This window comes from Dipodomys merriami, unplaced genomic scaffold (assembly GCF_024711535.1).
Source record: "Dipodomys merriami isolate MVZ:Mamm:240054 unplaced genomic scaffold, mDipMer1.0.p SCAF_2, whole genome shotgun sequence".
Taxonomy (NCBI): domain Eukaryota; kingdom Metazoa; phylum Chordata; class Mammalia; order Rodentia; family Heteromyidae; genus Dipodomys; species Dipodomys merriami.
Window position 1 is genome coordinate 72,180,326 of NW_027203381.1, and position 13,329 is coordinate 72,193,654.

The 13,329-nt window shown below is 45.0% G+C and overlaps 1 protein-coding gene across 2 annotated transcripts in view; it reads right to left on the bottom strand.

The window, feature by feature from the left end:
• The window catches only part of Pdia5 (protein disulfide isomerase family A member 5), an 82,591-nt gene that overhangs the window by 23,318 nt on the left and 45,944 nt on the right, over positions 1 to 13,329 (bottom strand). For both annotated transcript variants that reach the window (XM_070030063.1, XM_070030064.1), the window contains exons 9-11: positions 6,343 to 6,434; positions 6,181 to 6,252; positions 689 to 825 (exon numbers count right to left, since the gene is read on the bottom strand). In XM_070030063.1, the coding sequence (XP_069886164.1) occupies positions 689 to 825; positions 6,181 to 6,252; positions 6,343 to 6,434 (301 nt within the window). The remainder of the gene's footprint in view (positions 1 to 688; positions 826 to 6,180; positions 6,253 to 6,342; positions 6,435 to 13,329) is intronic.

Below are 13,329 nucleotides of genomic sequence, written 5' to 3' on the forward strand. Positions count from 1 at the left end.
AGACCCAGTTCTTTACCATCAAAGGGACCAGCCCCCCCCCCCCAAGGCATCCCCCACCAACTCCATGCCTGGAACTGCTATCCCCTTGCTCTCACACAAGTCATGCTCACTCTTCTAGGAGTAGTCTTCTCTCTCCATAAGTGTGGGGAAGACATAGTTCCAGAACGATCATGACCTACAAACCTCCTAGCCATTATTGCAAGCACGTGTTACAGCAGTGACTCATTTGACATCCTGGATTCACTGTGGTCATCTCAGACTGAGATTTAAACCGGGCAGGGAAGAAACATTCTAGACATGAGGAGATCTGAGGCTTTAACCCTTGCGTCACTTTGCCTACTCAGCTATCAGACAAGTACCCCACTGGGGGAAAGATAAAGGGAGACCATTGCTCTAGCTCTAAGTAGTCTGAGGATACTCACAGTCCTGATTCCTCCAGCTTATGCTGACTTGGGAGGAAGATACTCAAGTCTGAATGGGTAGAGCCACAGTGCACTCTTACTGAGGGACACATACAACCTGAGGAAGGTTTCTGTGCAGTTCCAACTATGATGCTGGATGAAGACCTTGCCTGACCCATTGCCTGACCCATGATACCCTGATACCCAACAACTCAAGGCTCGTGGCCTTAGGTCCCAGTGATGTGATCCTGCTCTGTGGAGGAGATGGGGAGCAGAGTTCCACTCACATGGGGCGTGGAACATGACGAGGACAGAGGAGTGCTCCTTCACAAACTGGTCAAAGTCTTCATCGGTCAGGTGATAAACGGAGCCGCCCTCATCTGCCCAGGGAGTCTCGGGGACCTGGGGCTGTGGCGGCTGTGGACTGGAAGACCAAAAACAGGCAGAGCTCAGAGCAAGCCCCAGGGCTTGAGCCCCGTTACAAATCCAGCCCCCTGGCACAAAGCGCCCACTGAGTCAGCCAGTCCCACTCCAGGAATTCATCCTCTTATAAAGTGCAAACTGGCCCTGGAGGAGAAGCCATGGAGTAGGATGGCCTGCCCACCTCTACCTTCCCACCAAAGTTCCAGAGAGGTACTTAGAGGATGTCCTGCTACAAATGGTGGCCTTCTGCTACCCTCTCACTTGCTCCTAGGAAGTAGGGGGTTTGTTAGCTCTCTAACACAATTGTAAACTAGAAAGATTATACAGTTACAGGGGAGGGGGACCTTTGGATTAGCACACTGCTGCATTCAGTACTGCCAAAGGGCTGGGGAAGAAAGCTGGGAAAATGGGTTTATGCACAGGGAAGGTAGGAAGCAACATGGCCAGCGGTCTGAGAAAGACCACATCTGGGTGAAGAAGAAGCTGCTACATGAGGACACAGGGGCACAGAGCGCTCACTGACCAGCCTGAGGAAAACAGGGTTAGGAATGTCCTACTTAGCACTTAGTGCCATCTCACTAATCCTCCCAGAATAACAACAGTAGTTCTTCACCACTCATTAGCTGCAAACCTTGGGCACCACCTAACTTCTCACATACTGTGCCCAAGTACTATAAGAAGATTCACAGGTGTCTAATACAAGATGGCTGGTGACCTAAGGTTCTTACTCCTTTACTGCAAAGCACCTCTGCTAAAGCACCTCAATGTAGCTTTGAGAAAACCCTTTAAGATGACAAAGGTGAAAATCCAGCCATTGTTCTGGCTTTTGAGAACCTACTTGGCAGGAAATGTTTTAAAGTCTAGAGTCTGGGCTGGAGAATTCATCAGCTCATATAACATAATCTGCCAACATCCTGGCTCTACACTACACCGCAGAAGCCCACAATGGTGCTGCTGACTGGGTCCTACTGGCAGTCTGAGTCTTCCTGGTCCCAAGAAATGGAAAGTAGCAGGAAGTGGCAAGCCATCTCAGCCCATGCATGTCTAGTGGCAGGACAAAATTGAGCTTGGAATGAGTCACCAACAAGTCTCAAACAGTATCATGATATCTAGGTTCCTATTCTTGGCCTCAAATGCTAACCACTCACACTATCACTAATACTGTGAAGAATCTGTCTTTACAGTACACATACCAAGTTATGTACAGTTGTGTACATTTGAAAATATCTACTATAGATTATTTGTTGTGGAATAGACTAGAAACAAGCCAGGGTACATCGAAAAATGACAGGTCAAGGTACACCATGCTCTATCTCATACGGAGGGCTGAGAGCTGTAAGAAGAACAAGGACTTTCTACATACCCACATAGATAGACTGCTGGAGATACAGAATGGTCTCAAATGTGCTAATTCTTGCATAAAAGAGAGACAAAATATACTCATTCGTGGAAGTGGAGGTGTGACTAGAGTGGTAGAGAGCTAGCCTTGAGCAAAAAAATATACTCATACATATTTGCTTGCAGCTCCCTAAAGAAAGACTTTAAGAACATATGAGAAGCTGTAGGTGTAACTCAAGTGGTAGAGCACCTGCCTAGAAGCATGAGGTCTTGAGTTCAAAGAAATGAGCTGGAAAGAAGTTGTTATCTGTAAGACATGGGAGGGAGAATACAGAGGAGAGGGGTTGAAGTGAGACTTTTAAATGTTTACTTCTCATCTTAAATTTTGTTTTGTCTTATGAATGCAACCTATTAAAAGATCAAAACAAAAATTTAAAAATTCAGCAAGAAAATAAACCGAAGGTGGAGAAGCTAGAGCTGACTAGGAGCACAAGCATAAGAAAGTGAGAAACATGTAGTCAAATAGGGAGAAGAATGCACTGTAAACCCACTAAAATAACAGTACTAGAGGCCAAAAAAAAAAGTATGTATGAATCCACTGGTGCAAAAAGAACAGGAAACACCAAGCAGAAAGGAGTAAAAGAGGTCAGTGCAATTTTAGAAGCTGGAAAACCACTGTAGTACAACAGAAGGCAGAACCACGCCTTGAAGCAGTACTGCAGCTGGGCTGGAAACAGAAGCTGTCACTGAAAACTAGAGCAGTCAGACCTTAGATCTGGGGGAATACCCACTCCCATTCAGCAGACAAACCGAGGTTTACTTTCTGGAGAGGACTGTAGGATGGGCACAGTGGTAAGAAGACCTGATGGAAAGAACAAGGGAATAGAAGTCTGAGCCTGAAGCACTGAATGATGCTTTTTACTGTGTGCCTCTTCCTGAGAGAGCTCCCTGAAGATGGGGGCTCTTTGTCATCTCTTTTCTTCTTGTACTTAATATACAGCAGACACCTAATAAGTGCTTGTTGAGTAACTGAATGAAAGAATAGTAGATTAAAAAGTAGTTAAAAATAGATGTGTTAAGTTTGGTGAGGAGAAAACATGAGAGAACCCAGTAGCTATCTTCAAACATTTCAGACTGCTTTGAAAAAGAAATTATGATTCATTTTCTATGACCCAAAGACTAAAACCAACACCAACCCATGGAAGCTCCAGAGAAAGAAATTAACTCAGTATAAGGAAAACTGTTCTATCTATAGTAGGTGAGAGGGACAGAGCAGAACTGGAGTTAAAAGACCTGCTTGAGCCCTATTTCCACCTCTAATCAGCTCCAGGAACCCAGGTAAGCAAACCTTACTTAAAACATCCCCCATGGCTGAGAGTGTGGCTCAAAGGGTAGAATGCCTACCTAACAAGCATAAAACTTGAGTTCAAACCCAAATGTCATTAGGGGAAAAAAGCCTCAAAACATAGGCCAGTGTCCTTTATCTATCAAGTTCACTCAGGTAGATATGGACATGAGATATTTTGGAAATTTATAAATCCCTGCCCAAGTGTTCCTAGATAGCCTGTATGACCTGTAGACTAATCCAAAATAAATGGGCCAGTCTGTGATGAGGCAAAGGCACTAGGGGGAATTGCCAGGCTCAGTTTGCTGACTTTTCTGTGCCTTTGCAGTCTCTAATATGGTGTTCTCTGCAGGCTGGAGGACCAGGTACTCTAAAACTGGAAAGACAACACAACAGCTCTTATCTTAGGATAAGAGCTTCCTGTCTGCCAAAGACAGGAAGATGCAACCTGGAGCATTCCAAGGCAAGAACACTTGATGGCTATTTCAGTTTCCTCTTGTTAGTATCAAAATATACAAGATGGGATGCATGGCTAGCCATATAGAGTATGTCCTTATACCTGCCTGCGTAGCTTAACTCACCAGTGTGAGGCTCCACCAGCAGGGGATGGGACATAAGGCCATCAGAAGCATCAGGAGGTACAACTGCCATAATCATTGTGTAGAGTCCTTATGTCTTCAGCCACCAGGCCTCACTCTTGGACTTTTATGAAGAGAAATAAGCCAAGCTAGATGTACCTTTGTCCTGCACATAAGCCCCAAAATGGCTCAGAGCCAAAGGAGAGGCCCAAGGCATAGGAAAAGTGACATCACTACTACCTGCCAGGATTTGAGAAAACTTGGAGACTTAAAGCAAGACAAGAAAACTGCATGTGGAGCTAGGTCAGAAAATCTAGGAGGAAATTTGTCAAAATATCACGTTATCATTTTTGGGTAACGGAGAAGGAAGAAGGCTTTTTGTTTCACTAAAATTTTTGTATGTGTATCTCACTTGATTATCTTAAAATTGAGGAAGACTGAAAAATTAGGGTAGTTAGCTACACAGTGACATCACTAACTCTTATTAGTGCATGATGTCAGAGGGCTCACTGGGTATCATTAGATTCTCTACCGGGGAAGTCGACTGCAGCATACCCCAACACAGAGGGCTCATGGCTGGTGGGGAGATATTTCAAGAATCTGTAGATGTCCCTTCTCCTTCCTGGCAGGTCCTCATCTCCATTCTTACCCTGCTGATTACCAATGAACCACAGGCGGCTAACAGAGGCTCTTCCCCACTGGTGAAAGGAGGGAGGAGCTGGAAAGTGGGGATGCAACTCTGTCGGCAGGCAGCCAGGGTGTGGGCAGGCCAGAGCAAGGTGAGGAAGGGAGCTGGATACAGAGAGGAGAGGGCTGGGAAGACAGGGTGGCAGGCTCCAGTGGGAAGATAATAACCTGTCACAGAAACTCCACTGATGTGCTTCCCTTGCCTAGGCCTAGCAGGTGATTCTGAACATTTTTTTTTCTTAAACACCAAACCTTATCCTTCCAAAGAGATATGAGGGTGTTTTGAAGCCAGAAAAGGTTAGAGAAAGGGGAGGGAAGCAGACAGATTTTATGCTCTGGTGACAAATGAGATTGCTATTTGTTGAAACCTTCTCCCAAAGCAGAGCGAGATATGTCTGGCTGGAGGAGAGGACATGCTTATTATCAAATGAAAAAGGAAAATAGGAAAGTGAAAGCCCAGGTTAAGACAATGAACACATGATAATGGAGAGCAGCCTTCCCAGGCAGGGGCCGATAGGGACAGAGATGTGAATATGCTTCCAAGAAATGAAAGATGCTATGCAAACACAGGCTGCAGTGGCTGTTCATCTCCCAGGTCCCTGGGATGGGGGATAGCAGAGGACAGGATTTCAACCTCTGGAAACCCAAGTTATTTCTTACAGTCTTTTTTTTAAAACATAAAATCCACATTTTTATCATTCTGAAATATACACTGTGAATCCATATCTTTGGATATGTAATTCTTTCATCTGGGTTCCTTAGGTACAGATGTCTTTAAGTATCTACAAGCTGGCAAAACTGGGTAGGGGGCTGAGCCTTCCAGCAGGGCTCAGAAGGGGCTGAGCCAGAGTGTGGGAAGCAGCTGGGGGGTGGCATCAGGCTGCAGGACAGGGCTCAGTACTGGCTTTGTTTCTGCCATGTGCTCTGTGACCTCAGACAAGTTGCTCCATCAGCACCTCAGTTACATCACCAAACAAGGATAATAATTACAACATCTTCCCGACAGGGCTACTGTAAGCAGTAAGTGGGAATCCTGGTGAAGCATCAAGAACAGTATAGAGATCTCAAAATATTTCAAAAAAATATTAAAAAAAAAAAAAAGCCAACAGGCTTAGGCAGCCCTGTCCCAGCTCACAGCCATCCAGAAGAGAGTGAAGGAGACAGATGTTGACCAGGTCCCAGCTCCATAGGCCCAGGGCTCACGAAATCCTTACAACTCCTAGGACCCCAATCACACAGATCCCCATGCTGACTTAGACTCCTGCCTGATCCAGTAATGCACACAGTGCAATGTGTCTCCTACCCTTCCTTATTCCCTTTACCAGCCCCTGCCCTGAGACTGAAAGGCCACCTTTGGGCCTAGCAGATATCTTCCCCTGAGTATATCCAATGTGAATGCCCAACTTACTTCTTTAGCCATTCCACGATGTCCTCGGCTGTGGAACCATAATTGTCATACTGGAACAGAAACCGTCCTTTCCTGTGATATGTAGAGAGACAGCATGGCTAAGCCAGGGACACAAATGCCACTGGGAGAGAAGTGAGCACCACAAGAAAGTAGGGGACTTACTCAAAATAGCAGATGGTGGGGTAGCCGCGCACATTGTACTCCTCCTTGATGTTTTCAAATTCAGAGGGGTAGACATTCATCCCAGCCAGGACCTGGGAGAAGGAAGAACAAACTAGTCCACTCTCTGCACATGTCCATGCACATCTTGGCCAGGTGTCCCAGCAGAAAAGATATATGGGATAAAGCCTTGCACACTGGGATGTCACCAGAGCCACTGGGAACAAGGTAGACTGAGTTGCCTGGGAATAACAATAGAGTGCTCTGGAAAAGTCAGATATCTAGATCCATACAGCTGGTCCCTTATACTTGCCCTTCAGGAAGAACAACTCCTAGGCAAAAACAAAGTTCTGAGGGCTAAGGAACTTGCTACTTAGTTCAAGGCAGAGTCTGGAATGGGGCTACAGCCATTCAAATGCATTCTATGTCTTTTTCTCTGCCCCTGTCAACTCAGGCTGTACTCTTCCTTTTATGTAAATGGAAATAAGTAGTTTTCAGACATAGTCAGTGTCTGCACATATCCTTAGACACCTCCATGAATACCTCATGGGCTGTCCTTGGTCTGTCCCCCGGGCCTAATATGTAGAACATTCTCAGACCTCCTAACTCAGATGTGGCTAAGTACAACATGAGAAACACAGTGTCTGGGAACCTGCCTATCTCTCTTCCCTCCAGACCTTGTAATGCCTCCCTAGTTATTTCTTCCTTTTGTGACCATCACCCTCAGCCTCGTTTGACTGAAGTCATAGAAGTTTGATCAAGTTCTGGAGCCAGGGCTGGGAAGGTGGCTTAGTGGTAGAGTGCTTGCCTAGCATTCATGGAGCCCTGGGTTCAATTCCTCAGTACCACCTAAACAGAAACAGCCAGAAGTGACGCTGTGGCCTAAGTAGTAGAGTGCTAGCCTTGAACAAAAGAAGCTCAGGGGCAGTGTTCAGGCCCTGAGTTCAAGCCCCAGGACTGCCCCCTCCCCCACCAAAAAAGTTCTGGGGCCACATGACTGGCACACCTGAATCAGAAAGGAGATAAATAGCTGTGTTATTAGTACATGGCTAAATGCTAAGAAAAATCTGGAAAATAGCATTCTGCATCTCTGCCCTTTCCTTGGCAGTTAACTACTCTAGGGTTGGATCAAGCACTTGGACTTTTTCGTCTATTCTCATGGGCAAACATTGCTAAAAGAGCCAGTGGAATGCTGTCCCCCAGAGCAGGAGAGCACAGAGGTGAGAGGAAAGGAAGTCCCAAGGAGCCAATAGCAGCTACAGCAGCAGAGAACAGAAGGCCAGGAAGCTAAATGTTACCATTTCCAATGCACAACGATACATACGATAAAAAGGAATATCGTGGTTTCAGTGGACAATGATCTTGATCCAGAAGACTGCTTTCACCTACATGTCATGTGGCCTTGGGGAAATCACTCACGCTCACCGAGGTTTCTCATTTGGAAGGTGTGGGAGATAGACTATCAAAGGGCTCATAAGAGAATGGAATGAGATAACCAAGTTGAAAACTTCAAGAATAAAACTGGTTTTCAGTAACTGTCAAGGTCCTTATTCCCTACTAAGTCTTCTTCGTGACAGGGCCACCTGTGCCTCTGGCTCTCCATCTCCAGGAGGATGTAAAAATGTCGTTCTAACTGTTTTCATTACCTAGCACAATGCCTGGCATGTAACAGGCACATAATAACTGCTTGGGAAATTGTGGGGGCTTTCTCCAGCCAGTATGGGATGCCACAAAGAATACAGGGAGAACAAGTCTGAAACAGAACTTAGTAGAAGCCCTGGAGCCCTCTAAAAGCCATTCTGCTCATTTCCCAAATTGATTCAGCCTGTTCCAGTAATATCTGTCTACTTTAAACTTCTTTCTTTTCTGTCTAATTGATCTCTTTGTCAGTGTACATTCACAAGATTAATTACACACATCCCTCCTCTTTTATTACATCACTTCCCTGCACCAAACCTTCCAATTCCATTGAATAGAGGCTAAAAATCCAACTTCATACTCAGCCCATATGGTCTCTGTCTCATTTCTAAATCCTTCTTTCTTACAAAACTCTTATTTGCACACCTGTTAGGGTGTGGGTTTTGGATTTTGGATTTTCCCAGGAAGGAGACAGTCTGAGATTTTGTACAGGAAGGAAGCTGAGCCATCTGCCTTCTCAGGCACCTTGCAGAGCGCAGCAGCAGCATCCAGTAGCTGGGAATATGGGCTCATGGGTCAGGAGGCCTGAGCTGCAATCCCATCTCCCTACTTAACAAGTACTTTTTCTGAACAAGTCACAATGTCATGTGCTTTGATGAAGACTAAATGAAGTAATATAAGTAAACCCTCTGTAACATGCAAAATGAATGAGCTGTTTTTGTTAATACTACTGAGAGGTTCTCTATTCCAGACACACAGTATGCTTCCCTGGCCCCTACTTCATGTCTTCTAGTTCCCTTGCTGAGGATGCCTATTCCCCACTACTCAGCAAATCTTGAAGGCAAATCAACTCTCACCTCTGTGGACAGCTTCCTTATGCTACCTTTCTTTCTTTTTTTTTTTTTTTTTTGGGTCCGGTTGGTGGGGCCTGAACTCTGGGCCTGGGCGCTGTCCCTCAGCTCTTCAGCTCAAGGCTAGCACTCTACCACTTGAGCCACAGCGCCACTTCCGGCTTTTTTTCTTATGTGGTGCTAAGGAATCGAACCCAGGGCCTCAAGTATGCAAGGCAAGTGCTCTACCACTGAGCCACCTTCCCAGCCCCATATGCTACCTTTCTTAGGGGTGACTTGTAATCCTAGAGCTTCTATAGACCTTCTGTGCTACTTTGGCAGCACTGTGTACAAACATATTTTTGGAGGGTTTTTTGTATTTTTTTTTAAATTGTGCTGTTGAACTCACCGCCTTGCATTTGCCAAGCTAGTGCTCTACCACTTGAGTCGTGCCTCCAGCTCTATTTTCTTTTGCTTATTTTTGAGATAGGGTATCTTAGGCTTTTCTTCCCAGGCTGGCCTTAAATCCTGGTCCTTCTGTTCTCAGCCTCCTAAGTAACTAGAATTACAGATCTGAGGCAGTGGTACCCAGGAGTTGAGGCTTTTGAAGCCACATGACACAAAACACCTGGCCTAAGTCTAAGGGGGCAATAAGACCACAATTTCAAAGTAACTGTGTCTGTGGGGTGGTGCAAGTGGTACAACCAACATACTCTTCACATCCACCTGCAATTCCTACTGAGGAATAACCATGGAAGCTGCATAAGTGGGTTAGCATATGAGCTACTGCCCAAAGGAGGGTCAAATTTCCACAGACAGTCCAGGGAGGGGCATGGAAGCAAGACACCAGATTTGGCTCAAGAAATGGAGAACATTGACAGAAAGCAGAAAAGAGAAGGCTTGGAACAGATTTGAACTACCTAAGAAACAAGGACTCTATTCAGGATAGAGAGATATTGAGGTCTAATTAAGATAGCAAACATGAAGTTACTCATCCTCCGTATCTTTTATATAAGAGACACAGTCTCTTATATAAAATGGAGTTTTATTTGTCTATAATCTACATACATCCTCCCATATCTTTAGATCATTTCTGCATTACTTTACTATATAATGCAATAACATTGATATATACGGTTGTGACCATGTAAACAATGACCATAAAAAGTCTGTACATGTTAGTACAGAATCAATTCTTTTCCAAATATTTTTGATCCACTACTGGTTGAATCCAGGGATGAAGAACCCAAAAATGCATAGGGCTGACTGTTTAAAGGACAAACTATAAGGGAAAGTTGTGGGTCATGGAGATAAGTCAGTAGACTTTGACCACCATTAGTGTGGATAGCGTTCTGGGGCAAGATGGGGGATGTGAGATGTTCAATGAGGCCTTGGCACAGGACATGCTAGGAGGAGGAGCCTGGGTGACCTGGCAAGGTTTCTAAAGGAAAGCTGGTGTCTGCCAGATGGAGAGATGCTGACTTTTAGATATTCTCCATTTGGGACATGGGGAAAAAACCCAGGCTGAGATGTCAAGCAAGCTGCCAGACATGTGGTAGTGGTTCTTAGGGGAAGAACTTGGGCTCCTCAAAGCTATATTTTGTTGAAGCTATTAACACAGGCAAGATCTCTAAAGGACAGATTGTGACAACACAAGAAAAGCAGTGCCAGGCCCATGCACTGTGTGCTAAAAAACAATAGAAAGCAGACACTTAGTAGCACCCCCACCTAGAGAGCAAGAGGAACAGGGACAGGAAAGTTAGGAAATTGAGTCCTCTGTGTCTACCAAGTCCTCCTCATGGCAACCCAGTGAGAAGGGTAGGACTTGACATTATCACTCTTTTTTCACAGATGGGGCAACAGAGGCTTCAAGACTAAGCAGCTTGCCCAAGAACTCCCAGCTAGTGAGTGAAAACTAGCACAGAGCCTGACCTATACAAATCTGTCACCATGATGTTCCATTTCAGTGTTACGCTCATACTATCCCATCATGGCTGAGGTTAGTAAGAGATTGGGCAAAGCTCAGAGGCCCAGTTTGGATGTGGATAATGGAAAAGCTGGGAAGCTGGGAAGCAGGCAGGTAGAGATGAGGTTCATTCTGAATTAGGGAGCAGCACAGCTGCTGCTGAGGATATCAATTAGCAAGCAGTAGGAAGGACAGACGCTGATGCTTTACCAGATATCAATGACAGCCCAAAAGAAACAGATCTGAGTTTGGAAAATGGCAAAGGCCACACACACACATCCCTGACCTGGCTTCCTCTCTGACAGCATCAGGTTGGATGGTTCCCAAAATTTCTGTAGAGGGAAAGTTCTGGCCCTTGCTACAGATGTAGTTAGCCAAAAAGGCCTCAGAGATGATAGAGATGAAGAGGCAGGGGGCTCTTGGCTGGCTAGATTTCAGCACTGGAAGGGTGAGCTTTTGATGCCTGGGGAGGAGCAGCCCATCTGTCAGCCTGTGTGCGAATATGAAAAGCAATCAACACCTCTGGTTTCCCAGCCACTCCAGTCCTGTGCCTGGCTGCTGGGGAGCTACTGCTGCTGTATTGGAAACCCCGGCCTCCAAGAGCATCTGCATAGCGGGGGAAGGGCTAGACTCTTATCAGAGATGCCTTCCTAAAACAGCTGGGAGCTGCTGCTGCTGCATTAGAAATCCCCGGCCTCCAAGAGCATCTGCATAGCTGGGGAAGAGCTAGACTCTTATAAAAGATGTTTTCCTAAGACAGTGAGGGGAGGTAGGGACAGAATAAAACAAAAATCTCAAGAAAGAAAACGTTTCCTTCATGCACATAACACGATGACCTGGGCACAAGTAATTAACACCTAGCCTCCTATGGCCTGCCCAGATCCAAAGAAAAGCCTTCTGACTTTTCTATAATGTTGTTGAGGGAACAGGAAGGCACCTTGTACACCTGAATACCAGGAGAAATTAAGTCCTCTGATCACAAATATTCTTTGGGGCTCTCCTTGGAAAAAGTCTGTGGGAGCCCAATGCCAGGGGAAAAAACCCATCCCTCAAACCTCCTTCCCATTGCCTCTGCCCTTAATAACTAACGCTCTAGATTCTTTTAAAAAAGAAAGAACATTACTCTACAGAAAACAGTCTAAAATAAAATGTACCTAGAAGTGACAAGCCACATAGTTACTTATCTTTCATCATGTACTGGGTACCTACAATGAGCTTGTCCTTGTACTATGTACTAAAGAAAAAGATAGGACTGGGACATAACTTTTACATCCAGGAAGCTCACATATCACAATCAGTATCAAATGATGAACAACAAAGTGACATGGAACACAGCAAAGATGAATCAGGTGCTGTTGGCTCATGCCTGTAATCCCAGGTACTTAGGAGGTTGAGACCCAGAGCATAGGGTTTCAAAGCCAGTCCATGCAGAAAATTCTGTGAGATTCTGCCTTCAAAATAACCAGCAAAAACCAGGTCTGAAAGTGTGATTCAAGTGGTAGAGTGCCAGACAGGCAAGCAATGACTTAAGTTCAAACCCCAGTTCCACTAATTTTTTAAAAAGTCAAAGATGGCTAGATTTGGCCATGCACAGCAGAGACAAGCTCTATAGCATTGGTGGGAATGATCCACGATGTACATGTGACTGGCGTCAAGTCCTCTTCTTTGATTGGGACAACTGGAATCATTAGTTCATGATCTGATTTGGGGCTGGAGCTACTTATTTGACAGCCCCACAGGTTTGGAAGTGGAACTGAACAGTTTTCTAAGTACACAGGGCACAGGAAGACAGAACACAATAGGCAATTAAGTCTTTTCTCCAGGCTAAATAATTTTAAAATATGGTGTCTGAGGCCCTTGAAATGTGCAGAAACTTCCCCAGAGTGATATGTGTGCCTCAAGGCCAAACGACTCTAGGCAAGCTACTAAAAATTCATTAGTAAAGAAACAAGTAGGAACCTAGTGTTGTCTCAGAATGAGGTCAAAAGACAAAGCACTGGTTTTTGGCAAGCCAGATCTGCAGCTGAAAAGTGGGGCTGTTCACATGTCCATGTACTCCCACTTCAGACTGTATATGTTTGAGCTAATCACCACATAATTTGATCCATAAAGATCATGAAGCAGTTGCAAGACCTCAGATCTTTCCTAATAAGATCTGGGCCAGTCCCACTGAGATGGCTCTTCTGCTAACCTTCGAAGAAAAGTTTATGGATTTTTCCATGCTCTCTGTTGACACCAAAACAAAATACTTATGCCAGTTAGGTTGCAAAACCAAACAAATCAGACAAATATATATTTCAAAACAATTCAAAGCAGGATCTCAAAGAGATACTTATGAAATAAGGATACTAGGTCTAAGTAACAATGTCTGTTCTCACAGCCAACCTGGTACCTTGCTGGGTGGTGGGGGCTTTTCACACTTCACCCAGCTATGCAAAGCTTAGAGGTGAAATAGGCCAATCTTTGAATTGCAGATGTCATGCTGTTTAGCTTCAGGAAAGCTTTGCTACAGAGAACGTTGATTTCCCCTAAAAGGGTTGCTTTGCTTGCCCAATT